The sequence below is a fragment of the Lampetra planeri genome, chromosome 37 (assembly GCF_965212315.1).
Source record: "Lampetra planeri chromosome 37, kcLamPlan1.2.h2, whole genome shotgun sequence".
Lineage (NCBI taxonomy): Eukaryota > Metazoa > Chordata > Hyperoartia > Petromyzontiformes > Petromyzontidae > Lampetra > Lampetra planeri.
In genome coordinates, this window is record NC_136143.1 from 1,572,015 (window position 1) to 1,599,769 (window position 27,755).

The 27,755-nt window shown below is 41.1% G+C and overlaps 1 protein-coding gene across 1 annotated transcript in view; it reads left to right on the plus strand.

Moving 5' to 3' along the window:
* LOC144730867 (dynein axonemal heavy chain 10-like) overlaps positions 1–27,755 on the plus strand; it is a 97,283-nt gene that overhangs the window by 50,795 nt on the left and 18,733 nt on the right. The window contains exons 38-67 of the mRNA XM_078611661.1: positions 182–300; positions 535–693; positions 1,204–1,339; positions 2,018–2,137; positions 2,235–2,369; positions 2,678–2,894; positions 3,136–3,255; positions 3,364–3,509; positions 3,603–3,755; positions 3,900–4,160; positions 4,584–4,756; positions 6,000–6,093; positions 6,242–6,409; positions 7,281–7,472; positions 9,190–9,361; positions 9,490–9,693; positions 9,825–9,905; positions 10,501–10,698; positions 11,365–11,526; positions 12,011–12,185; positions 12,843–13,024; positions 14,885–15,015; positions 15,567–15,784; positions 16,371–16,592; positions 17,304–17,451; positions 20,391–20,670; positions 23,565–23,794; positions 25,703–25,976; positions 26,815–26,919; positions 27,070–27,224. Of these exons, the coding sequence (XP_078467787.1) occupies positions 182–300; positions 535–693; positions 1,204–1,339; positions 2,018–2,137; positions 2,235–2,369; positions 2,678–2,894; positions 3,136–3,255; positions 3,364–3,509; positions 3,603–3,755; positions 3,900–4,160; positions 4,584–4,756; positions 6,000–6,093; positions 6,242–6,409; positions 7,281–7,472; positions 9,190–9,361; positions 9,490–9,693; positions 9,825–9,905; positions 10,501–10,698; positions 11,365–11,526; positions 12,011–12,185; positions 12,843–13,024; positions 14,885–15,015; positions 15,567–15,784; positions 16,371–16,592; positions 17,304–17,451; positions 20,391–20,670; positions 23,565–23,794; positions 25,703–25,976; positions 26,815–26,919; positions 27,070–27,224 (5,130 nt within the window). The remainder of the gene's footprint in view (positions 1–181; positions 301–534; positions 694–1,203; positions 1,340–2,017; positions 2,138–2,234; positions 2,370–2,677; positions 2,895–3,135; positions 3,256–3,363; positions 3,510–3,602; positions 3,756–3,899; positions 4,161–4,583; positions 4,757–5,999; positions 6,094–6,241; positions 6,410–7,280; positions 7,473–9,189; positions 9,362–9,489; positions 9,694–9,824; positions 9,906–10,500; positions 10,699–11,364; positions 11,527–12,010; positions 12,186–12,842; positions 13,025–14,884; positions 15,016–15,566; positions 15,785–16,370; positions 16,593–17,303; positions 17,452–20,390; positions 20,671–23,564; positions 23,795–25,702; positions 25,977–26,814; positions 26,920–27,069; positions 27,225–27,755) is intronic.

Consider the following 27,755-nt stretch of genomic DNA (forward strand, 5'->3'; position numbering starts at 1 on the left):
TGGATATGATTTGTATATTAAGGGAAGGCATGTGGCAATGGGAGCTTGTGTCATGGTGCAAAAGGGCCTCATGAAAATTGTTCCATTACAGTATTATTTATTTGAAAAAATTGTTGTGGAGTCATGTGTACAATATATTTACAGTTTTGATTTAAAGAGGTTTTGATTGTCGGCCATGCAGGTGGACAAGGTGGTGCAATTGTATGAAACCATGATGACTCGCCACACCTCTGTAGTGGTAGGCCCTACTGGTGGTGGGAAATCTGTGGTCATCAACACCCTGTGCCAAGCACAGACCAGGTCAGCATTTGTGTCTCAAAAGTGCCACACTCACAAATTATGAGACGCTTGTAGCAAGGAAATTTTACATTGTGATCATGTCACACAAAGTACACAAATTAATTCTTAAACACAAAATTTTATGCAAGCATCTTGACCTTAAGCATTGTCGATTAATTTATTCATGACAACTCTACTCTTTACTCTGTTTCTCTCTGGAGTTAATGGAATGCTGTCTCCTGCGTATGTGTACAGACTTGGCCTGTTCACAAGGCTGTACACACTGAACCCAAAGGCAATGAGCGTGATCGAGTTGTATGGTGTTCTGGATCCTGGCACGCAGCAATGGACCGATGGTATCCTCTCGAGCATCTTCCGGAATATCAACAAGCCTACGGACAGGCAGGAACGCAGGTCACTATGCCCGCAAAGTCTCCGCTTGAAAAGAGAGCATGACAAGGAAGTTGATGACTTATGAGCTTGGGTGTACATGTACAGATTAAATATACTTTTTTCACCATCATCATTGATAGCATTGGCATATAACTGATAAAAACAGGGTTTTGTGATATCTTCAGCCTGTGATATATTGTACTGTTTCCAGGGCAGTTAATCCTGTAAAGATTTAGATTTGAATATCGAAGCTTGATGCTCTTGGCTTTTTGAAACTTGTCATTGCAAAATTTGAAATTGTGTTTGTGTGAAATCTTTGCATCCGATACATTTTTGAGACAAAAAGGCCACTGCCAAAGTGTCGAGATCTTCGATTTATTTCAATCAAGGACATTTTCTGCTCAAGAGAGTAATGTGGTGGTTGCAAAGCTCTGTTAATGACCTTGAGTCAGTTGTAGAAATCCCGCATGTCAGTGGCCACTTAATTTTGGAGACAGTAAAACATGCTGATGTTATTTAACCTTGTGGCAGGTACATTTTGTTTGATGGTGACGTGGATCCCCTATGGGTGGAAAACATGAACTCTGTGATGGACGACAACAAGCTGCTCACGCTTGCTAACGGCGAACGCATTCACCTTCAGCCGTATTGTGCCATGCTTCTGGAAGTCAGTGTTTTTGTATTTTGTTTATTGTAATTAGTTTCATGATGCGTGCACATCCACCCACTGGAAATGCATTTAATGTAATTAAATTCGTTTTTTGGTCACGATATGTTTCATTGAGTTTGAAGAGTTTTTTCAGGGCAGTCGTTTATTCCCATGTTTGCCTAAATCCCTGAGTGTTTTGTTTTGGAGAAAACTAGAGTTACCAGATAAAACCCACAGATGTTAAGGCACAACAGTCCAATTACACACAGATCACACATTTACTTACTATACTGCTACTGCCAGGCTTCAAATTATTGCCCTGAATGTGGATGTCCCATGTATGTTTTACCTCTACACAATACACCAACTCATTTAAGGTATTATGTTTTGTTTTACCATAAAGTTTAAACACCCAATGTTATGGGTCTGTTTACGTGTGCATTGGAAGGATGTGTCTAATTAAATTATCTGTCTCTAAGTGCAGTTTAAAGACTGGAACAGTGCAAATTATTTATTTTCTGATGAGAGGGAATTCCAAAGTTATGACACCACACCTAATACTTTTGCACTGTGATTTTACCATTCACACTCTGGCAAGGGGAATTTGATCTTGTTTCTTAAACACATGACTTTGTCATACGTTCACAAAATAGGTTCTGTGTTTATATTGTGTGTCCCTGCGTTGCCCTGCTTTAGGTTGGGAATCTAGATTATTCGTCACCTTCTACAGTGTCGCGGTGTGGAGTGGTGTACGTTGACCCCAAAAACCTACAGCATTTACCCTACTGGAAAAAGTGGCTTAAAAAGTGGCATCAGGTGGGTGTATGTATTACACGTGTTTGGTGTGACATGAGTTTTTTCTTGGTTGTCCAAGACAATGGACGAAATAACAAATGGAACTCGCTTTCTGCAGAAAATACAAGAGAGCCTGGAGGTGTTATTTCTCAAGTACGTCCCATTGTGTATGCAAATGATCGTGGAAGGAATTGTGAACGGGACCCAGGAAGTCAAGCCCAAAACCATGGTGCCCCAGACGGACCTGAACATGGTAGGTGTGCCGCCTGGCAGAGAGCAACAATATTCTAAGAAAGACCAAGTTTCTTAAATTGTTAATTTAACAACTAATCATTGCAATATTTTTTTTAACTGTATCACCTGATGTGGGGTGTCCAAAAATATTGGTTCACTTCGAATGATAGACTTTTAAAAATGTAACTATTGTTCCAAACTCAAAAACAACTTAACATTTCCCAATACCTGCATCCCTGGAGGTCACAGGCTAGGAATATCGGGTGTTAAATGTCAAAGCATTGGAATATGATGATGTGCCACACTGCGCTATAAATCTCTACCCAGGTTGTGCAACTGTGCATGATGCTGGATGCACTGCTGGAGTTGGCTGGAGAAGACAGCTCAATGCTCGAGTGTTATTTTCTAGAGGCTCTCTTTTGCTCCCTTGGAGCAACTCTTCTAGAGGAAGACAGAATCAGATTTGACAAATTAGTGAAAAAAATCTCAGGCATGCGCCTAGTGTCTGAGCAAGGCAGAGTGGTAGGACCTGATGAACTTCCTGGTAATACAATGCCTCATGACTCATGTTCATCTTGATGACCTTTATATCACGTTACATAGTTAAATATATTTCTTAATTAATTTAGAAAAATATGTTTACAAATGCCATTTTATGTTACCTGGTGATATGTCTTGAAAAGTTTAATTTTATTATTCTGTTGACAGTAATGAAACCACTTCGATTGTAGTCACGTGTTTGTGATGCTTCACAATCCATATGAATGTTGCTGTTGCTCTGTTAGGTCAGTGCCCTACGCTCTATGATTTCCATTTTGATGAAGAAAGCAAACATTGGGTGAGCTGGGCCAATCGAGTGCCCCAGTACATGCCCAGGCCCGAAGTCAGATTCGGCGACATTCTTGGTGAGTGCTGTGACTCACGTGCTGCTCTATGTTTGCAAAATTAGCTGGTGATACATTTTGCAGCTGGTCATTACGTTTTTTGTATGTTTCTTTCATCTGCTCAAATAGTTCCCACAGTGGATACTTTGCGGATCACGTGGCTTCTCGAGCAGATGGTCAAGATTAAACGCCCTGCGCTGCTGGTCGGGGAATCTGGCACCTCCAAAACAGTCATCACACACAACTTTCTCAAGGACCTCAATAAAGAAACCACTGTGAGTAAGGGTCCGTTTCTAACACAATAGTAACAAAACACTATTTTTATGTCATCTGTAAGCAGAACTAAAAAAATGTGTTACTATTTTCAGATTGTGCTTAAAATGACCTTCTCATCTTGCACCACATCAATGGATGTTCAACGAAACTTGGAAGCCAATATCGAAAAAATAACAAGGGACACGTTCAGCCCACCGTTGGGCAAGAGACTGCTCATGTTCATAGATGATATGAACATGCCTCGGGTGAGAATTGTCACAGCACTTTTAATTCCATGGGTTGAAGTCATGCTGTTTGTACTCTCACCGCTTGCAAAGTTTCATACCATCGAAGTGAGTGCCAGCATTTCCAGAAGCCCCTGCTAATTTAAATGATATTTTACTTGCCAGGTGGATGAGTATGGAACACAGCAGCCAATCGCATTGCTAAAGTTTTTGTTGGAGAAGGGCGGAATGTACAACCGTGGGCAGGGGATAAACTACAAGAACGTGAAAAACCTGGACTTCCTGGCTGCGATGGGCAAGGCTGGAGGAGGCCGCAATGAAGTGGACCCGCGCTTTACGTCCCTCGTCTCCACCTTCATTGTCACTTTCCCAAAAGAGGAGTCACTGCACCATATCTACGCTTCTATCTTAAAATTCCACACAACGGTAAGCCAGAGCGGACTTCGAATGAAGCTAACCATGATTCCCAAATGTTTCGGCGGTGTGGTGATTTTGTGCACCTGTAACCCAATGTTTTGTAATGGGAGGGGTGGGGTGTTGATGCAGGGCAGTGGGGTAGACTGCACAATACAGTAGAGCAAGTGGGTTGTTTTACAACCTGGGTAGATTTTTGAGCAATCTCCTTTCATATGTCTGGATTTTCACTTTGAATGTGTTTTTCTCACTTATGACAACACTCAGTAAGGAAATGGTTAAACATCCTCGACCGGGCCCTGCTAGGAAGGGTTTTGGTGCTAGATAGTTTTGCTGAGTAGTGAACTATCATTGAGATTTTTCACATTTCAATTTGACAATGTTGAACTGGTTGATAAACCTTTTTTGTGTCCTGTCGTACCATTTTACCCCAAGACATTTTCAGACGAGGTGCAGTCATTGTGTGAGAAGATTACTGCTTGTACGCTCAAGCTGTATAACAACGTCGTTCACAACCTTCCACCAACCCCCTCGAAGTTCCATTATATTTTCAATCTGCGAGACCTCTCCAGAGTCTACAGTGGCTTGTGTCTCACCACACCTGAAAGGTGGCCATATGTCTTTTGTTCATGTATGCTCTCAGTGCTGTTAGATCACTTTATAAAAAACCACTGAAAGTTCCATTCCATTTTGCATAAAATGATACAACTTTGTCATGCACTAAAATTAAATGTAAAAAGTATCTCTCTCCGCATTCAAAACATGTTTTTGTTCTATCAACATATGGACTTTCTGAATAAATGTTTTTCAGCAGCATCCATTTCAGCAATTAAATTCTTTGTCGGTTTTGACTATCTGACTCATCAGCAGTCAACTCTGTTAAGTGATTCTGTGCTGCCAGAGGCTATATAGGTTTATAGACTGACAAAATGTATGCATATATTTTATATGGAAAGGCATCATTATCTGTTCATTTATTATTGCATTTTCCACAATCCTTCATGGCCATGCATAACGAGTTTGGTATAATTTAGCTGTTTTGCTCTGAATGGGTCCCACAGTGTTGGTGGATAACTATATTAGCAGATGAGATTTCCTACCCGTAAAATCAATAAAACTTCCCTGATTTCAAAATTTACTCATAAGTAAGTGTCCTTCACATTTGTCATACAAGAGAAATATTACTCTATATGAGTACTAGCATAAGTACCCGGCGTTGCCCGGGTGAAAAATATATTTCTTAATAACCTTACATATATACACAGATGGGCTGCTACCCCTGCCCCCCCCAGGCACGATCTCCTCGGCCGCTGTGCAGTAATATGTACGGCCTATAGTGTGGTGGGGTGTCGAGGCCTAGTACCGTGCAGAGCCTCCGGCCTCGCCTAGATTGCCCACCCGGCTGAGGCTGGGTACCGGAGCCGTTACCCCCCCCCCCCCCGCGCTACAATAATACTGTCTAATCGCTATAATTTTATAATCTACCGACCCTATAATAGTAATTGCACACATTGTGGTGGGGGGGGGGGAGTGAAGAGGACGTGAAACTTTGATGAATTTACCTCAGAGTCGCGTGTTAATGCGTGCGCATATTTTTAACGGGAATTAAAAATGGCGTCCACCCCGCAGCGAATGCGTCGCTACCCGTTGCCAGGAGCAACCGCCGTCCAATGAAACTGCGTATGGTCCGGCAACACACAGACAAACAGACACACACACAGAAAGACAGACACACACACAGACAGACAGACGGACAGACAGACAGATTTGCGATTTTATATATATAGATATGTTAAGCTCCAAACCATGTTTGGGTGTGTTGAATTGTGCTGAACATTTTTATTGTTTCAGATTCACCATGAAAGCGCAGTTTGTAAGAGTCTGGAGAAACGAGTGCCTTCGTGTTTTCCATGACCGGCTTATAAACAAAACTGACCAAGCACTTGTAAGTCATGTGTACTTTTGAACACAAAACAGTATTTATAAACAATCATATTTTGCTAGTCATTGTTTATTAAAAGCGCGTTTACAGTCGTTTGCCAATTTACTAATTTTAGATGGAGGTTATTTCACCGTGCCTCACCATTTTTCAGGTTCAGCGCAGTATACAGGAACTGATCACGGAACACTTACCAGCTGAGTTGGACTACGCAACACGTGACCCCATTTTGTTTGGTGATTACAATACAGCACCGGGAGGGGCTGAGAGCCGTGTGTACGACGACGTCAAAGATTACAATACAGCAAGGATACTACTCCAGGTGAAAATGACGGCTCTCTCTGGCAGCTCTCTTAATTTATCTGCTTATGCGGAGGTCTAAATTCAAGTTTTCTCCACACTATCTGATCTTGCGCTATTTTTAATTTCCCTATACGGCCCCCGTTTCTTCCTGTTGTCGAGCAACACCTTCCTTTTCTACGTATTGGACTTTTTCTAAGATCCTAGAGCTTCTTTCAGCAAGCCTTCGGCTCTGACAGCATTCCAAATCCATATCGTTTTCCCCCTTTTGACTTGTTTGAATTAGATGTGTCCTGAACCCTCCTGGACTTCCTCGTAACTCTTTCTCTCTGTCCAACTAATTTTCTCCCATTCAACGTCGCACAAACATCGCAAAACTTTACCATCTTCTGATGGTTTTGTCAAAACTCCAGCAATGTAATGGTTTATTTCCTTATGCATTCAAATTTATAATGTATGCATATTTATAAAATACCTACTTAAGTTTAGGAAATAGGTAGCACCGTTGATTATTTTTAGAAACATGTTGGGGTATTCACCACTGAAACTGGAAGTTATATTTCAAGTCTCCTAAACTAATTTACTGAGACACCTTATGATAAGAAATACAAATTATAGCTGGGGACCTCACCTGGCAGCTGTGGACCACCAGATGCACAATATGTAGCAGCTATAATACTTTGTCCCTCTTCATGAAAGACCTGCCAGCCAATCACTCCTGGGGCATAGATCTGATACATGTGACAGCAGTGCAACAATGTAGGTATGCACACTAAGTCTGCATTGTTAAAGAATGTTAAAGCTAAAAGCACCACCAAATGCTTTGACAAGTTTCCTTTGAGGGGTAGGAACTTTTGTGACCCCACATTACGTACGTGCCATTCCCTTAAAAGGAGGTACTGGAGGACTACAACGAGAAGAATATGACGGCGATGAACCTCGTCCTGTTTGACTATGCCGTGGAGCACACGACACGCATCCACCGCATCTTGCGAATTGACGGTGGTCACGGCCTGCTGGTCGGGGTTGAAGGCTCGGGGAAGCACTCGCTCACACGCCTCGCCGCCTACACCGCCGGCTACGAGGTACACAGTGCTGCCTGCACATGCTCGCAATGGTAATCGTCATCATTCCTATCACCTGCCATAAAGACCTCATTAATATAATGTTGAGGCTTTGCAAATCGTCGCTCACTCATGACAACCACTGGGCCACACCAACATTTATTTAACAGGTGAGACGTTTCAACTACACCAAGGAAATTATAATTTCAAATTTCTACCATTATGATAAGGCTATATCAAGTATTAAGCTGCTATACATTTCAACATGATGAGCCACTTCGTTGGGTTATCATTTTTGGCCAGGTCGCTTCTGAAAAAGAAGCTAATAGCTCAGTGGGCCTTACCTGGTAAAATAAAAACATGTTTATAATTTCTAAATTCATTGGGAGTGTGGGAGGGGGACAGGGTGAACGGTTATGTTTACACAATGCTTAATTTCTCGCTGAATATTTTCCGTGTCACTGAAAACGAGGTCAGCTCTGTGACTAGTTAGTCACAGCCATGGCGAGATGTATCCTGGACGTGGTGCACTAAGTGCAGAAATAGTTTCTAGGTCAATGAGCAGTGAACACCACCACAATAATGTCACATTCACACTTGCACAGACATGCACGTAGAAAGACGCACACTCGCCTTGTGCTTGAAAATACAACTTTGACTCTCAATACACATTCATGCCTCACCCTCTACTCTCTACTCAAGCTTACCTTTGCACATTCACAGGTCAATCTGCAACACGAAATTTGGAAAGGGGTTCATTTTGCCTCCCCACCCCCACTGAGTTCTGGGTCTTTATAAGACAATAATGATATTGGGGAATTTCAGTCGAATGATCACTGCAATATCCTTGCTATATTCTATGGTTCTTTCGGTAAAGTCACGTAGATAGAAAATAAAATGAAAATAATAAAAATATAAAAAAAACTCGCGACGTTTCGATCGCAACACAAGCGGTCATCAGGCGGAGAGAAAAAAGGGGGGGCAAGCCTCTAACTGCAACTGCTTATAAAGGTCTTAAATGGGCGCAAGAGCAGTGGAACAGCATGAATAGACGAGCTAAAGCTGTGAGTGGGCGAGGCACAAGAGTCGTGGTGCCGAGCTCGTTCGGCGTAGTCCAAGTGTGTCAGCAACATGGGCGGGGCAGCTAATGTTAATGTAGGAGAAGACAAAAGGGGAGAGAGAAGGGAAAGAGAAGGGGCAGAGGTAGAGAGAGGGGGGAGAGATAGGGAGGAGAGAGAGGGGGGTAGAGATAGGAGGAGAGTGAAGGGGGGTAGAGACAGGGGGAGAGAGGGGGGGGGGCGGTAGAAACGGGGAGAGAGAGGAGGGTAGAGACAGGGGGAGAGAGAGAGGGGGGGGGGGAGAAAGAAGGGGGTAGTGATAGAGGGAGAGGTGGGGGGGAGAGATTTTTATTAAATTTTCTATCTACGTGACTTTACCGAAAGAACCATAGAATATGAATTCCTGCAGTCACGAAAGTTTTAAGTCAAAATTTATCCTTGCTATAATCAAAACATATCATTAAACACATTCTGTTCATGCGAATATATTTTATTTGCCTAAATAAATAAATAAAGCTGCTGATCAACATGAGTCCAGTTTGGCCAATAGCCCAATAGACTTATTTATCATAGTTTTTTGTTGTGGAGATAGGGTCCCAACTTGTTGTCATGAATATTCATATTTATATCCACTCTGCCTGTGTTAAAATTTTCTTTTGTAAACGTGCGGTACTTATCAGATGTTTGAGATCAAGCTAACACGGGGATATGAAGAAAAGCATTTTCGGGAAGACTTGAAAGTGCTGTACACAAAACTAGGCATCGACAACAAGAAGATTGTCTTCATGTTCACTGATGCACATGTAGCCAAAGAGAGCTTTTTGGAGATCGTCAACAACATGCTGACATGTGGTCAGTGCTCATTACCGACACATTACTGCTCGGTTTGTTGAATAAAACATTGACTCAAGTCGATTGTTCATTGCTACGAGTTAAGTGTGTCCACTGCGAAAGACAATGCTTGTGATTCCTCCTTTAAGGTGTGGTACCAGCACTATTTTTGGACGATGAGAGAGAGAATATTGTGAACCAGATTCGGGACGAGGCAACGAGTGTGGGCTTTGGACTGTCCAAAGCAAGCATCTGGCAGTACTTCAACGAAAAGAGTGCCAGCAATCTCCACGTGGTGTTGAGCATGTCTCCCGTCGGAGATACTCTCAGGACAAGATGTAGAAACTTCCCTGGCAAGTGAATGATCTCAATCTTCTACTGCTGAGCTGCAACTTGCGGAATTAATATGCTTATGGTTCCTGTGTTTAAGTTGATTTGCACCCTTCTGCAGCAGGTTTTAAAGTGGACGCTTTTTACTTTGCAGGTATCGTGAACAACACAGGTATAAATTGGCTATTTCAATGGCCAATTGATGCACTAAATGAAGTTGCAGAGACATTTTTAGGTAAGATTATTTACAAATACACATTAAGAATTTCTATGATATAAAGTAACTGCTTAGAAACTAAAGTTCTGAAAACCAAAAATAGTTTTTTTGGCAAGTTTTTTATTTTATGTTCATTTTCTATGGGCATTCTATTTGTTTCTACATGTCAATACTCAGCGACTGGTCAAATATCTCGAAATGATCCTCTGAAAATCATCTTAAGGATCCAGTGATGCTTTACTGAGTAAATAGCCCCAGATGCATAGTATTAAATGGTCAAAGTACTATTGCATGTACATTTTTGTCATGTATTAGGTAAATGATCATATGTTTATATTTTATAGAGATTTTTGTATTGCACATGGCTATATACAGTACATGTTTGTATTTTATTTGTACTGTATTCTACTGTTTCTGAATGCCCATTCTGTACTTGTTTACATTTGATAGTTTTTACTTTCTGCTTTAAACGAATATAACCAGAATTTTGCCTCCTTGTATTTCTCATGTTCCATCTAAATTAACGCAACAAATTTTTCTCATTCTGAAAAAAATTGAAAGGATTATTGTGTATAGCAGAATTCTATGTAAAGATGAGTTTTTATTCCATTAGGAAAGAACCCCTTGATTCCCAGCAACTACACAGAGGCTCTCATCAACCACATAGTTGTGGTCCACAAATCTGTGAAATCCTACACTGAGAAGTTTAAACAAGAGCTCAGACGCGAGAATTATGTAACACCCAAGAATTTTATGGATTTCATCCATAACTATATAAGGTTGCTTCAGGAAAAGGACATGTCCATAAAGAGTGAGCTGCACATTTCTGCACAAAAAACTAAACTACTATAATCTTTCCTGGCCGCCAGGCAGCCGAACTTTTGTGTAATATAGCATGATAGTATGATGAAAGTATGATAGCATATCCCACGCATTTGTGCGGGATCCACGGGCAGGATAAAGGGTGGGTGGGGGGGGAAGGCGTAACGTCAGTGCAACACACGGATCTGGCTCAATGCTGTGGGATGCGGGTGACGTCTTCACACAGATGTGCGCGGTGATGTCACCATCACGCACCTGCTCACCAGCCATCCAGACAGACAGGAATCCAGGCTGAAATCCAGCCAGTAAAACTTTTATCTAATACAGTATAAAAGCCTAGTTAATTCACCAATTTATATTTAAGGATCCCATAGCGCTCAATGAAAATGCTCACATTTGTGTGCTAAAAATGTGACTAAAATAATTATCTTCACAAGCTCCCTGTGAAAGAGCCACACATTGTAATATTGTAGATCTATTCAAATATATGTATATTTTAACCATGAACTTTGAAAACCAAAAATATACTGAAAACTTTTTTTTATGCACGTCAGCTTAGAGCTTTGCACGAATAAATGTGCTGATTAAATGCTAGGGCCTCTTTTTAACTGAAAGCTGCCATTGTGTAAGAGTTTTGTATAATTTCCCACTGCAGCCCAATCCAGACGCCTGGAGGTTGGGCTAGAAAAGCTGCAGGAGGCCAGTGTGCAGCTGGTGGAGCTGAACGAGAGGCTGGCCTTCCAGAGGGTGATTGTAGCCGAAAAGTCCACAGCGTGTAAGCTGCTCTTGGAGGAGATTGTTGCCAGTACTGTAGACGGTAAGTGCTCAGTTCAAGTATGTACGTATTTTTAGCTTCTTTCAGCCCGTAGGTAGCCAAACGTGCTAATCGGAGGTGGGGAAGGAGAAACAGCTAAAACAAAAAAAGCAGTTCTAAGGAAATGAGTTTTCAATCTAGATTTAAAAGTGCATAGCTCCAGTTGTTTCCTAATATCGGAAGGAAGAGCATGCCAGACGACCGCAGAAGCGCGGGTATGTATTGAGGAGCAAAGCTTATATTTCAAATATGTTTTTGCTGAAATTTCACTTTGGAAGAATGTGAATTGGAATATCTCCATTGGGGTGAAATGGTCATCAGCTGTAGTGACTTCTGGTAGCTTTGAATGACCAATGAATGCACACAACAACAAGGTGATGTCTGCAAGAAGCAGTGCGGTAGACAAATTGTGAATCCCTGCAGTCACGAAAGCTTTAAATCGAAATTTAAATTGTGAATCAATTTGTATGTTTGTGGATCACAACAGTGAATGAGAAGAGACTGTTAGTAGAGGCGAAGGTGCAGGAGATTGAGGATCAGAACTTGATGATTTCCAAGGAAAAGAAGGAGGCAGAGGAAGCCCTTGCAGCAGCTATGCCTGTATTGGAGGCTGCTCGGAAAGCCCTGCAGGAACTCGACAAGTCAGACGTCACTGAGATAAGGCATGCCTCACATTGGTGCCCAACACCTCATACTAATTTTATTTGTTATCTTTAGGTTGGCCTTGTACTCTTCTTCTGACAGGGATAACTGATGGAAAGAGGCAGTAACAGCAGTAATGTCTCAATGACCACAAGTCATGGAACTGACACTCACTGAGAGCATGTTATTTTTTTCACATTTCACGTAGGCTTTTTTCAATGTGTACAGCACACATACCCATGAGTTTCTTCATATAATATTTTTGGTGCTTTATTTTTTTGTCTTCATATGGACTACGAAGAGAAACTATTATAGATGAATGTGTAAGCGATTTAACCAATCAATTGCTTTGTCTGAGAGTTGGTAAATTTCAAATATGCCGCTTTTAAAATTATATTTTGGGCAGTGCAAAGTTACGTGGACCATAGCTTGGAGTTCGTAGCCTCAGTCACACACAGCAGAGCAATAAAGGACGAGCTTCATATTTTGGATGACTTGGTCATCTTAAGGGTTATTATGGAGTAAATTATTGTTCAAAAATATAATTTACTGTAAACCATACGTGTACTTAAAATGGTCAGTTGGCAGAAAAAAATACTCACAGATAATACCTAGCTGGAGACTGGAATCTTTGTCTAGATCATCGCCGAATATCCTCTCGCGTGTCGGTGGTACAGGTCTTTTGTGAAGCCGCCCAAGCAGGTGCAGACGGTGTGCGAGTGCATTCTGGTGATGCAGGCCTATAAGGATACCAGCTGGAAGTCTGCCAGGTCCATGATGTCTGATACAAGTTTCCTGCGCACACTCATGGAGATGGACTGTGATGCTATCACACCCAGCCAGGTCAAAACTATCCGAGGTACCGTCCCATTGACACGTTAAACAAGTTAAATATTTAATTTAAAAAATATTAAATTGACAAAGTGCAGGCAACAAAATTATGAAAAATAATTGTTACGTGGATGCAGCCATGGTAATAGGCCTTACATTGGTATAATTTGAAATGTTTACCTGATAAAGACCCTTGAGTCTTCAAGGCTCATTTTCAATAGAGTCATACTTGACATCATTTGGCAGATTATTTATGTTGGAGGACCAAGAGAATATCCATACATATAGTCTGAAAGGAGAACACCACGTTTCACACAGATAGGTTAAATAGTTTTTTTGGTACAGGTAAAACACCTAAATACTAATGTTCAATGAGGACCTGGTTGCACCATAGAAACCCGGTGACAGAAGGGGGGGGGGTAAAATGTACTCATTAAAATTAAGTCAAAAACACGAATAGGCCCACGATCGGCAGGACCTGGACCGTTTTTTTTTCATGAAATCTTAAATTGTCACGCGAGACGAGTCTGTAGAAAAATTTCAGCTGGTTAGGCTTCGTAGATCTGAAGATGTTAAGTGTCAACGATTCCAAAGAATATAAGCAGACAACAAGGCGAGTTCAATAAAAGTGTGTAAGAAACAACTGTAAATGGTACGACTATAGGTTTGAACTTGTCCTCTCCAATGCCCCCTGCAGAAAACACCTCATCCTGTAAGTGGTTATCTCATGCACATCATCACAGCTCTTGCTAGGAATGATGGTTCCCTGCATGATGTGACAAACCTACCGCACAGTATATGGATTGAATCAATGTATTAGCATCACGTCTGAATTAACCTCTATTACATTGGTTCTGAATGTTTTTCTTAAAATAATTATGTTAAATAAGAGAGAGCCCTAAGAGCATACATGGATGGCCTAGGCTCCCACGCTCAGGGGTTCGCCAAATTTCATACAAGAGATAAGTATATAGTTTAGATTGTCTGGTGCACGCACGTGTAGGAAACATGGAGGCACCTTGCCTGTTCGTCATCATCTGCGGCAGAAGCCCTGGGAAATGATTGCCAGGCAAGGAGGGGAGACCGGGGGATAAAAGGGGAGGGAGAAGTAGGGGAGTTCTGAATGTGGAGTTGCGGAAGCGTGTGTTACCTGCTGTACGACTGGCTGCGTTACCTGTGGGCCATCAACAAGGAAGGAAACCTTTGCTGAACACAGCGTGAGCTGAATCCCTTCACACCCAAATCAGCACTGCGTAAGCCCCTTGACCATACCCCACATGACTACCGCCGTGAAGTAAATTATCTCATGTACCCCTGAGAGATGTCACACGTGTACCTCCAGATACATGTACCACAGGATGGGTAACATTGCTCCGAATAATTATTTTAAAAATGCTGAAACCTACAGTTGCAGGCCCACACTGAGGAGTAAGACTGGGCTAGGGTGAGCAGGGTTTCCTTACCAATTTCCCTCTGCTGTTGCATATATATGTAGCCACTGAAAAAAGTAATGCATAATGATTATTTAACATGTAGGAATTATTCTTTGGTTCTTTTCGGTTAAGTCACGTCTAAAAATAAAATAATAAATTTATTATTTTAAAAATAAAATAATAAATTTATTATTTTATTTTTAGAAAATAAAATAATAAATTTATTATTTTATTTTTAGACGTGACTTAACCGAAAAGAACCAAAGAATAATTCCTGCAGTCACGAAAGCTCCTAAATTAAGATTAACATGTAGGGTTTGCGACTAATATGATTAATAATTGTTTTTTGGGTTATATTTCGTAAATATAAGTACGCCACCATTTTAGCTTCATACTTGCACAGTCTAACAAAAAAACAATTCTTAATCATAATGATTCTGTAAATTCTGCTGCAGGTTTGATGAAATTGACAGCCTATGAGGAAATGGTGGCCGTCAGCAGGGCGGGCGCTGGCATGCTGAAGTTTGTAGAGGCTGTTATGGGCTACTGCGATGTCGCACGTGACATTAAGCCCAAACGGGAGAAGGTAACATAAAACAAAATTAGTTTGTAGCTTTTTGGAGAATTAATATATTCACATGTATTTGTGTTTGACATAATATAGTTAGAGACTACTTCATGGTGAAAGGTCATGTATGTTAATCTTATTTTGCACCGTACGTAGCCAACCGTGCATACTCCCTTAAGTGTTGATATTGTCACTGTGACACCTGCACCTGGAGTCAGAGGTGTGGACTCGAGTCATGTGACTTGGACTCGAGTCAGACTCGAGTCATGAATTTGATGACTTGCGACTCGACTTGGACTTGCATAACAATGACTTTGTCCCACCTCTGCCTGGAGTTACCTTCATGTTTTATATCTTTTTATATGCTCAATTGTACTGTGTGTTGCTGGCCGAGTGGCATTTTAGGCATGTGCGCCTGTAGCAACTGATTTTAAATAATTACATTTTTAAACTATGCAAATCCTAACTGCACCACCTCGTGTTGCATTGTATACTAATTAAAACACAAGCAATCACTTGAAAATATACGTGCCCACTAACATGTAGCCTTGCACGGTTTGTTGACGCAGGCAGCCAAGCTGGAGCGGAATTACCACCAGAGTAAACGGGAATTGGGCAAAATTCAGCAAGAGTTTGCATCACTGCAGGCCTTGGGGGCGACACTGATGAAAAAGTACGAGGAGGCGATGATCGAAAAACAGCAGCTTCAGTCAGAGACTGAGATCATGGAGCGCCAGCTCATCGCAGTGGACAAACTTTTTGCTGGCTTTGGTTCTGAGAATATCAGGTGTGTTGATAGAGCTGTTTACATGAATGAAATATCAATTAAACGAAAAATTGAAAATAAAAATATAATTCCCACTCCAATTGCAGAGTTCATATGGAGGAAATTTCCCTTTGATTTGACCCCTGTGACTGTGACCCTCATGGTCAATCTTGGAGTTCCCAGCTCCAAAATCGGATGTTACAAGAATAAAACTCAATTTCAACATTTGTTCAGTGAAAGTAGAACATTTGAGGTGGCCATGTGGCTCAGCAGTCATTGCTAAAGCTCTGGGTTTGAATCTGGGTTCAGCACAAAAAATCACGTTAATTTATGGTTATTTTATTTAGATTCCTTCAAATCTGAGACTTGAAAATTGTCTGATTGAAATGGAATGAATAATCTGTGTAGATCATTCCAAGTGTGGTCATATTATGGATAAAGATATATTTAAGTGACTTAAGTAGTTCTGTGATATTTTGCAGTACCATTCTCTTTAGACAATGTCATTGCTAGTTTCAATATTGTGAATGTAATTTTTTTCATCTCACAATTGGAATAAAATTGTGAATAAGAAATGAAGAGATGAATGACTGATCCTGGCGAACAGGTGGGCTGCGGAACTGGACGAGCTCCAGACACGTCGGCTGAGGCTCCTGGGAGACTGTCTCATCTGCGCGGCCTTCCTCAGCTATGAAGCCACCTTCAGCTTGAACTTCCGCAACGCCATGGTGTACGAGGAGTGGCAGAGCGACATCCTGTTGCGAAACATCCCTCTGAGCCAGCCCTTCCGCCTCGAGGCTCTGCTCTCTGACGACGTGGAGATAAGCAGGCAAGGGAAAGCCGATTTCAGTATCGCAGAAGTGGTTTGCGTCCGGCATCACCACAGCACCATAGTACATCTTTAACAAAGTTAGTAGCAGTTGAATGTAAGTAACTGCACACAATTGTGAGACAAGTAAAAACAATCTGTTGAGACAACTGGAAATGTGGTTTTATTCGCAATGGTGTCCTCGCTTAAATCACAAGTTTGATTTCAAATTTATCCAGGTGAAATAAAGCATCAGTAATACATCACAATAAGAATAACACTGGAAACTAATGTGAAATTGTACATGAATATAATAAAAAATCGCAAGTAATCGTGTTGAAGACAGTACAGCTATTGTGTGGAGTTTGAATATGCTTCACTAAAACGTGTGGCCCCATTATGAGCACTCCACTTAACTCCTCTACGTACAATGTTTTAAAAGCAATTGGATAAATATTCCTAGCTGTGAACCTCCCTGAAAAAGTATTTCAGCACTTGGCGTGGCTATCCTAGCTAAATAGAATTGTGATGGCAGTGGCTTCGTCAAACATGCAACAATGCATTCCATACATTGTTGCAGTCTCTGAAAAGTTTATATTTCTATTGAATTTTAATGACAGTATTAATCTACTTACACGTGTTCTCTGAAACTGCAAAACTTTAAATGGAGTTTATTACCCCACCACACTAGAGACATGAGCGTGCAAATGCAACAAACACTTTTGTCCCCAGATGGCGCTCAGAGGGCCTCCCATCAGATGAGATGTCCGTGCAGAATGGAATCCTGACGGTGCAGGCCCACCGCACGCCGCTCTGTATCGATCCCCAGCAGCAGGCGCTCAAATGGATCAAGAGAAAGGAAGAGAAGAACCAAATGAGGGCAAGTCAGATTTATATCATGTACACGAGTAATAGGATCAAATCTTGCAGCATGTGTCGCGTCACAGAGTGATCTTCTCACTTGTAAACATTATTGGTGGCAGCAATAGCATCTCACGTCTCGATATTTGGTGGTGGTCATCCTCTCAGATGTGATCCCTCTTTTGACTCTCATCTCATCACTAGTCTTGTGCCTCAATCACCATTTAATATAGCTATGTGTCCTGCTCAAGCTCATGTTATTATTATGATCCATGTGTTGATCTTTTTTTTATTTCAATATAATTTCCAGCACCAATATCTCCACACAGTTTCCTTTTGAGCTTTTGTTCCATTTTCTTTGTGAGTGTCTGTTTCCAATCCATATATCATAGCATGTAATACACTTGAAAACTTTACTCTTTAGGCACACTGGCCTGCTGATTTTCATTCTCTTATTCAATTTCGATAAGCACACCAACCTGCTATCGCTCACCTCTCTATATTATCATTTTTCTTCTGGTCCACCTTCAATAATTGCCCTATTTAAAAAAATATTTAGTGTTGATTTCCATTTGTGTGCCTTTCAATTACGTCAACTCTACGGTTGTTCTTATATGTATGTGCCTTCACATGGTTCATATTTTTTCAGTAATGTTTGTCTTTCGGCTGTCTACATTGGCACAACTGCCTATTTCAATGGGGGTATGTGAGATACAACTGTGGGCCCCCTCCTCTCTGCCGACTCACTTTTACTGAAATAGCTGCGGATGTTTTTAAGCCGTATACAATAATATGCAGGTAATAACTATATATTTATATAATTTTCGTTGCACTGTGTATTGGGTTTAGAGGAAGACAGTCTCACGGTGACAGTATTAATACAAATATTTAATGGTACAATACTTACACTTAAGTTATCATGCGTCTTGCTTTCACGCGAATGTCAGTAACAAACACCAGCAGTAGCGCTACTATATTTTACGCTGTGTGCGTGTTTTTATATATTTTTTCAGTTTTTGCCATTTATAGTTAACTAGCGGGAAGTACCTGTAATTACCCGGGGGACAAATATATTTTAAAACTTCTCTTAATACGAAGCTATTGTGAAAGCCCGGCATTCCGTTTGTCCATTTGTCCGTAAACAAAATTATAAGAGGCTTGCAGAAGTCCTGAATCAAAAAGTAATAGAAAGTGGTGGGTAAATAGTTGATCTAAAAGGTTTCCGAAAATTGTCGACCTCCCCCCCCTTCAAAAATATTTTTACCCCCCCCGTAGGCATATATACCTATACACCCTACATACAATAGAGTGAGTAGTATCTAGTGACTCTATAGTAGTATCTGGCTCTACAGTAGTATCTACTGACTCTACAGTAGTATCTATTGACTCTATAGTAGTATCTGATGACTGGTTTTATCTACTGATTGTACAGTAGTTATCTACTGAGCACAGTCGTAGCTACTGACTGTATAATAGTTACTATTGACTGTAGTAGTAACTACTGACCTTAAAGTAGTATATACTGACTCTACAGTAGTATCTACCGACTCTAAAGTAGTAACTACTAACTCTACAGTAGTATCTGCTCACTCTATAGCAGTATCTGCTAACTCTATAGCAGTATTTGCTGACTATAGCAGTCTACCTACTCTGCAGCAGTATATACTGACTATAGTAGTATCCACTGACTTTAGTAGTATTTACTGACCATAGTAGTATCTACTGACAGTAGTAGTATCTACTAACTATACAGTAGTATGTACTGACTCTATAGTAGTATCTACTCACCGTAGTAGTATCTACTGACTATAGTAGTATCTACTGAATCTATAGTCGTATCTATGGACTCTATAGTAGTATCCACTGACTAGTAGTAACTACTGATTCTATAGTCATATCGACCGACTCTGCAGCAGAATATACTGACTATAGTAGTATCTACTGACTGTAGGAGTATCTACTGACTCTATAGTCGTATCTACCGACTCTATAATAGTATATATCGACTCTATAGCAGTATCTACAAACTATACAAAGTGCCGTGGTGAGGCCTAGTCCCGTGGAGAGCCCCCGGCCTTGCCTAGATTGCTCAGCCGGCCAAGGTGGCACCTTGGTAGGCTGGGACTGGGCTGCTACCCACCATCTCCCTGGCTCTATAGTAGTAACTGCACACATTGAGGTGGAGGGAGAGGAGGACATCACACTGTGAAGAATTTACCTTGGCGTTGTGTGTATTTTTTTAGCATTTTTAACGCGAATGATAATTTTTCCCCGCCCCCACTGATCGCGTATGTGCGTTGCTCGGGGAACCACGAGATAGCGTTCTTGCGCATGCGCAGATGCGTGCCTTGACGCGCGCTCAGCATGCGCTCAGCATAGTAATATAATAAATAGTAGTAAATAGTTAATTTAACTACTTTACATTTGACGGATGGGAAAAAGAAATTGCGATTTGAAACGTAAAGCCAGCAGTTTGTGAGTTAAATGCGTCACAAGGTGTGTCCACACACAGACAGACACACAGACAGACAAAAATTTACTTTTATAGGTAAGATTGTTGTAATATTTTTTAAAATAAATTTTCTTAACATTTCTTACTTGTTTATCTGTTGATTCGGGGTCCCCTTGTGGCCGACTGGGCTCCTATGCATCGTATTCGCTGCATACCCCATAGTTGGTCACCTGGTTTTCTACCTTTGTTACTGTCTTGCCTGCATGAAAATATGTTGTATTTTGGATGTTTCTGGAGATAAGAATAAACTAAACTATATGACAAATTTCAGTTTTATAGCCCTTGTAGAATATTATCATTCATTAGTATTGCAGCCACATAGTTGAACGATGATGGTACATTGCACACCTTGACAGATGTGTCTGGCTATAGCTTTGCTTTTAAATACATAAAAAAAATGTAAACGTGGATTTTTTTTACTGATTTGTTTGCTGTTAATCATGCAGGTGACATCATTCAACAAGCCAGATTTCCTGAACCATTTGGAGTTTGCCCTCAAATACGGCTTCCCATGCCTCTTCGAAGACGTGGATGAGTTTATTGATCCCGTGGTGGACAACGTGATCACGCGGAATGTCCAAGTGCAGCAGGGACGCCAGTTCATTGTCCTCGGGGACAAGGAAGTGGACTTTGATCCCAATTTTAGGCTCTATCTCAACACCAAGCTTGCAAACCCCAAGTACTCACCATCAGTCTACAGCAAAACCATGGTCATCAACTACACAGGTGGGAAAACTGCTGTAAATGACCTGAAGGTTCCTTTTAGAAGAGGTATTTACAAGAACATTGCAGTTTGCTGTAAACATTTCTGATTAAAGTGGATGTTAAAGACTGCCCAAGGTGCATAATAGGCTACTGTGTGCAAATGAAATCCCAGAGTAACAAGTAAAATCCTATATTTGTAAAATTCATGCTCAAAATGCCAGCACATCCCACTAAAATTATCTTCTTTCTGCTTCATGCCAAATTCTTACACACTCAGTACCCAGCCTTTAATGTCAACTATTACAATACCCCACCATCTGACCCCTAGGTACTTTAATGCCTTGATCGGTAACCTGCCCTCCTGCATCTGATGCATGTGCCCAACTTGTCACAACCTGATTTTTTTTGCAAAACTTTATTTTCACAATCTATTACAAACTTACAAGTTAACGCAACCTGTAATTAAATTCCTCGCATACTCCACACACATGTATATGCATATGGGAAACAAATATCTTTTGAGTTGTTTTGTTAAAGTCCAGCTCACTGGCCCAGGGGCCCTAACAGTAAAAAAACATTATTCCTTCCTCAAACACCCATATTTAAAATAATAATTTCTCTCTCTACTCTTTCAAACTGGTTTGTGTAGTCCATTAAAAAACGATCTTGCAAACGCCATACATCTCTTGACCTCACAACATCCTGCATAATGCATACTAATAGCTAAATACATGAACCTCTCTATTGCCTACACATTCTCAATTTCTATTGACACCTTGGATGAAGACGCAGAAATCCCAACCCTAACAACCTGTATATTCGTCATCATGTAAAATGAGCATAACATCGATCACAAGATTTAACAGTGTGGGTGATAAATACCAAACACGTCACCTTGCCTACATGTTAAGGTCTCTGTTAACAGCATACAAATCTGAGTGCCTTCATGTACATTCTTGAACAATCGCATAATTTTACATGGAATGCTTTAACAGCTAAAATCTTCCTTTATACCTTCTCTGCAACCAGAATAATGTGCTTTTAGTCAACAAAACATTCAAAACTCGTCACCATATAATTACGGCATTGGCTTCCGGTTACTGAATGCATACATTATAAGGTCGCACTCATTACACACAAAGTGCTTGCCACAAATGAACCACAATACCTTGCTGATCTCGTCAAGGAACATAAACCATCACGCGAGCTGCGGTCATCCTCGCAGCGGCTTTTGGCTAGTTATTGAAAAATATGGTCACGACATCGCACTTTCAGATGTATTTCTGCGGCCATCTGGAATGCTCTTCCGATATTAGGAAGCCACTGGAGCTATGCACTTTTAAATCTAGAATGAAAACTCATTTCCAGTGGCGGCTCCTGCAAAATCAGGGGGGGCAAATGTCTGGATGATTTATAAGGATAAGGTCCACCCATGCAAAGGATAAATTAACAGCTTAAGCATGTAAAGGCAACTTCACTTCTTTAATATTAATGAAAAATAAAGTGACTCTTACAATACATCTTGTTTGTTTCTATACTCACTATTAATACAATCCACTCAAGTTTATTTTATTAAAGATTCCACAAGGTGGCGACAAATAATATTGTTGGATGCAACGTGCTTACGTATGATGACGTAAGTACGTTAGTGCGAGCCCTCCCGGAAGCCATAGAGAATGCATTGCAGCGCCCCCCGTTAGAAAAAAAACATCTTTGAATGTAAGTCTATGGGACCACACGGGGCGATTCTCAGCCGGAGTGAAATCGCCCAAAAAGAGGCGGTACTCCACAGAACGTGACATGACGCTGATTGGACTATATCCAGAGGCACAGTGACGGCTAGCGTGACTCTGTGGTTGAATGACATTGGTGGTGCGTCGCCCAATCGCCCTAATGAAGAAACCGCCCCTGCTCATTTCTTTAAAACTGATTTTAGTTTTTAGTTTGTTGTCCTTCCCCCGCACCTCCGATTAGCATGGTTGGCTACGTACGGTGCGAAATAAGTTCAACATACATACATAATAGATTAATATCAACAGATGAGCATCTATCTCCCGACATAGCATTTAGTTTATGTATTCCAGCAGCACTTGTTTAGGCAGAGACATCTTGGACTAGTTTCGACTTTGAGAGTCTCATGAGCAGTCATTTAGAATGGCGCGCATGTTGACTGCCACAAGCGAGAGCCCTCCACGAACACTAGAGGGCCCACGAAGCGCAAAGAATTTTGGTAAAAGTCAAATTTGCTCGCGGACACAATGGCGGAGCCAGGATTTTCAGGTATGGAGGGCAACCCCTCCAGCAATTAAAAATGATAGAGGAGTTGTTAGTAAGTAAGGACTTGTCCCTTGCTTTTTATTCGATGCGTGTGCCGCGATGGAGCAGCAATCGATCGAGGATCGAATTTGAACCGTGTATGATCGGCATCGCGCTCGCTGAAGGATGTTTGCCTTCAGGGAAGTCGTGTACTGTATAAGAAACTGTGCACAATTATGTGAGTTACTTATAACTGCTTTGCCGTTACTTATTGCCAATTATGGACGCAGACTATTGTCCTATCATCTCATAGAGTCCCTGGCACATAATAATATGCTACACAGTGGCAGTGGGGGTCGCAAAATGCCGATTTATTACTAATAAACCCCAATGATCCGATCGAAATTATGGATTTCAATCGGATCATTGGGGAAGCACGTGCCACCCCACCCCACTGGCTCCGCCAGTGCGCGGACATGTAGAGCGTTAACAGTGGTGTGTAAGCCAAACAAGATCACAGAAGACCGGGAGAATTAAATAATTGTTCCTCTTTTGAAAAAGTGCAGAGCCCACCAGCGCCTCCCTCTACCACTGAGCATCACCCTACACGTGTGATTGTGCGAAGCTGAAACGAGTTCGTGCACATGTTTGTGAGTCAGTGACGATGAAGGGTCTGGAAGATCAACTGCTTGGCGTGATCGTGGACTTTGAGCGGAAGGAGCTGGAGGAGCAGCGTGAGCGCCTCGTCCAGGAGACCAGCTCCAGCAAGAAGCTGCTAAAGGAGCTGGAGAACTCGCTCCTCCGTGAGCTCATCACGTCCACAGGGAACATGCTGGACAACGCACAGCTAGTGCAGACGCTCGATGAGACCAAGGCCAAAGCCACCGAGGTGCACCGCATTGCTCAACTTGCTCCAACACAAAGTCATAGTCATCTGGGACAGCACTAATACAAATCATCAACACGAGGGTTTTGTAACAATAACTTACATTTGCAAGTATGTAGCCAACCGCCTGTAAAATATCGATCACCTCAAGATTGCAGAATTACACAAAGAACAGAAGGGTACTGTAGTCCTCACACTGTATCACAGTTCACCTTTCCACATTTAAACTAAACAATTTTTTATTTTACCAGGTAAGGCCCACTGAGCTATATAGATCTTTTTTAGAAGCAACCTGGCCACAAATGATAGCTCAAAGAAATGGCTTATCATGTGGAAATTTATAGCAGCCAAATATTCTAAACGCATGTTGATTCTAAATGTGGAGGAAAAAACAGGAGGACCGCAGAAAAATCCACGCAACCACGGGGAGAACATGACAACTTCAAATACTGTATATAGGCGTCGTGTTCAATCTCTTACATTCAATTGCATATAGCATGTGCCTGATTGGGTGTTTGGCTGGGTGGCAGAGTGACATTGTTGCTCACAATTGGAAGGTTGTGAGTTAAATTTGGAGTGAGGAGTCGACTCAGTACATCAGCTCTTTTTTGAGTCAATAAAAAGGTCAGTAGAACAGTGGTTGTTCTAAGGAGAGGCTGATCTCCATCATAGATATGTCTAATTTACACCACTCGCTCAGGATCACCAGTAAATATGAGCACAGCGTAACACTGATGATGATTGCTAAAGCTTTGGGTTGAAACGTAATTCACATATTCAATTAAATGCTTTATCAAGATCGTTTTCACTCGATTATCCCAATACTTTACATATCAACTAAATTATGCTTTTATCAAATACACCAAAACTAAATAAATCAAATGTACCATGAGCCCTAACTTTAACCCCTATCGACACTGACCTCTTCCACAGTCTCCTCCATATCCTCACATTATGACACCACCTCCTTGGCACAGACAGGTGTTTGGCTCCCTCTACATCCGTGTCTATTGCCTCGTTTCTGTCGTCTTACACCTCGTGTCTCTCTCTTGTCTCTCTCGTATCCTGCTCACATCTGTCGTTCATGTCTTTCTCATCGTGTCTCTGCTCGTGTTTTTCAACGTTTCTCAACTATAATTTCTCTATTGTGTCGTGCTTGTTTTTCTCATGCCTCTTAGTCTCTCTCGTGTTTTATTTATGTCTATCGTGTTTCTCGTGCTCCTCATATGTATCCTTAAGTGATAGGGGAGATTACAGGAGAAATTAATTCAGATGAGATCAAGGATATTTATTGAGACAAGATAGAAAAGGGATAAGATACGAAAGAGATTCATTTTAGAGCAGATATTAGATCTATGGTAGAAGAGAGATACATTTCTCTGAGACATACAAAATGAGAGATATAATAAATATATGAGAGACATGTTAGAAGAGATGCATTTAAAAGAGACAATAGGATAGAGATGCATTTGTTGGAGATAGAAGGTGTATTCAGATCAGATCGAAGAGGCAGGAAATAAACGCACTCAAGCAAGAGAGAGGAGAGGTGTATAGAGTGGAGATGGAAGGGTGGCAAACGATACATGTAGAGAGAAAAGCATGTGAATACTGTACTCACCCTGTGTTGTAGTGATTGAAGGCTTAGCTCCACTCACTACATTGACTTGATCCAAATTGATTCCGGCTATTATTTTTCTGAATCCCAGGCCACATTGAGCTTCTTTGGGTCCTACTAAATGTCATATTTTTCTTGCTACTTGCTAACAGTATGGCTGATTGACTTTAGAATCACAATATTGCTTGTGGTCATTATGTCTTTTGCACGCGGTATCAAGTCAACTTTAAGGGTTGGCTACTTCAGCATTATCAAAGAGTGCACAAGTGCAATGTGTGATCATCACCTTGTGGCAGGTCTCCGAGAAACTGGCCCTGGCAGAGCAAACGACTGTGGACATTGACATCCTGCGCAACAGGTATCGCCCTGCTGCTCAACGTGGAGCAATTCTTTTCTTCGGCCTGTCAGAAATGGCCCTCATAAACAGGATGTACCAGTACTCGCTCTCCTCCTTCCTGCGAGTCTTCAGGTTTTCTCTGCGCCACTCAATCCCAGACAGCAACCTCGGCGTGCGCCTGCAAAACATCATGGATGCGCTGACTTACAGAGTCTACAACTATGGTTGCACAGGTACATCCCACACCTGATAGGGACTTTGATAAATTAAATTACAGTATACCTACGTTGAGACCCCTTTGGAATTTAAATCCTCACTTCAAAAATGTGTAAAACATAGCAAATATAGTTTGCATTATTGAGTGTGATAAGAAAATGACCTGAATTTAAATCGAGTATTCTTTACCATCCATAAATCATCTTGAATGCTAAAGATAGAGCGTATATACATTTTAAGTGGTGCAACATTGGTGCTGTGTTTCGCGCATTGTGATACAAACCTGTCTACTTGAGTTTGATTTCCAGCCATGGCTAATATTGCCAGCAAGTGATATTCAAACTTTGCATTGGCCTCCTCTTCATTAAACCGCACTGACAAACGTGGTGAAATAAGGTCAAATGACCTCCTTGACTAGCCTTCATCCAGCAGTAGATTCACAAAGGAATCTACACATACATGTTAATTTGTCCATGCCAGGTGTGTTAACATACTCTATTTTTAATCCACAATGTTAGGAATAATTTTTATGTTTACACAAAATCTTGTACAGATTTGCCCATTTGGTTTTAATTGAGTCTAAAATTGGTCTTGATCACTTGGGCCATTCTCATTGCTTAATGTATCATACTCTCTCTAGGCTAAACACTGACTTAAAAACATCGTAAAAATCATTAATCCTACCGCCAATCGAGTTTTCATTTTATTATGTCCACGTGTTTTATGATATTTTTCCAGTTTCCAAAGAGCAACTGTGATTGCTCTACTGGTTTAGTGTTGTTTGCCATCGAATTTTTATTTTTTATTTCTTAGCTGTATAAATGATGGTTTTGAAGTTTGTCAACTGTTTCACAGGGCTGTTTGAAAAACACAAGTTGCCATTCTCATTTAATATGACACTCAAGATTCAGCAGGCAGGCGGTCAGGTGCCTCAGAGAGAGTTGGATTTCTTCCTGAAAGGTACAACATTTAATTATCGCCTGAGTCTGAGTAAAATCTGTGACATTTTTTTTTATTGTGAAAAACATTAATGGTGTAATATTACCTAAGATTAACATTATGTGTGGTATAAATAGTGCAGAACTTTACATTATTAAATGTACCCTGCAGGAAACATATCCCAGGAGAGGAGTAAAAGGCAGAAGCCATTTGGTTGGATCCCTGACCAGGGCTGGGAGGACGTGGTGCAATTAGCAGAAGTGTCCCCTGAGGCTTTTTCGAATCTTCCAGGGGATATTGAGACACACGAAGTGGACTGGAAGGCTGTGAGTATAAGCTTACGCATTATCTGACAAGCTTTCCACATTACATTTCGCTCAGTTGTTTTTGTCGGTAGCGCGGTTTGAGAAATGAGTGCATCTGAACGATACTCATTTTGCATTTCCAAGAATTGTAAATGCTGGTCTTGAAATAGTTTCTTATCACAAGCAAGTGTCACAAGCACTTTGAAGTGCATATTCATAATGTCAACAAGGGTCAAGGGCATCTTCATTTTGGTGACTAGTAATAAAGAGTTTCATGGTCAGTAAATAAGGATTTGCATTTATTTATTTATTTAGTAAGTCCTGAATGCCATGGAACTTCACAGCGTTATAATGAATAATCTTAAATGTTGTGTTGTCTGCTCTTAGGATGAAAGCCTTGCTTGTTTATTTATTTAAAGTGCTATATTTATAGCAATAGCATCTGTACAATCTGCCCTCATGATGTGAACCCAGCTTTGCACTGCATGTGCAGTTATTATGTTTGTGGCACTGTTGTGTCTAACCCTCCTATGCACGTGCCATTTGCACATC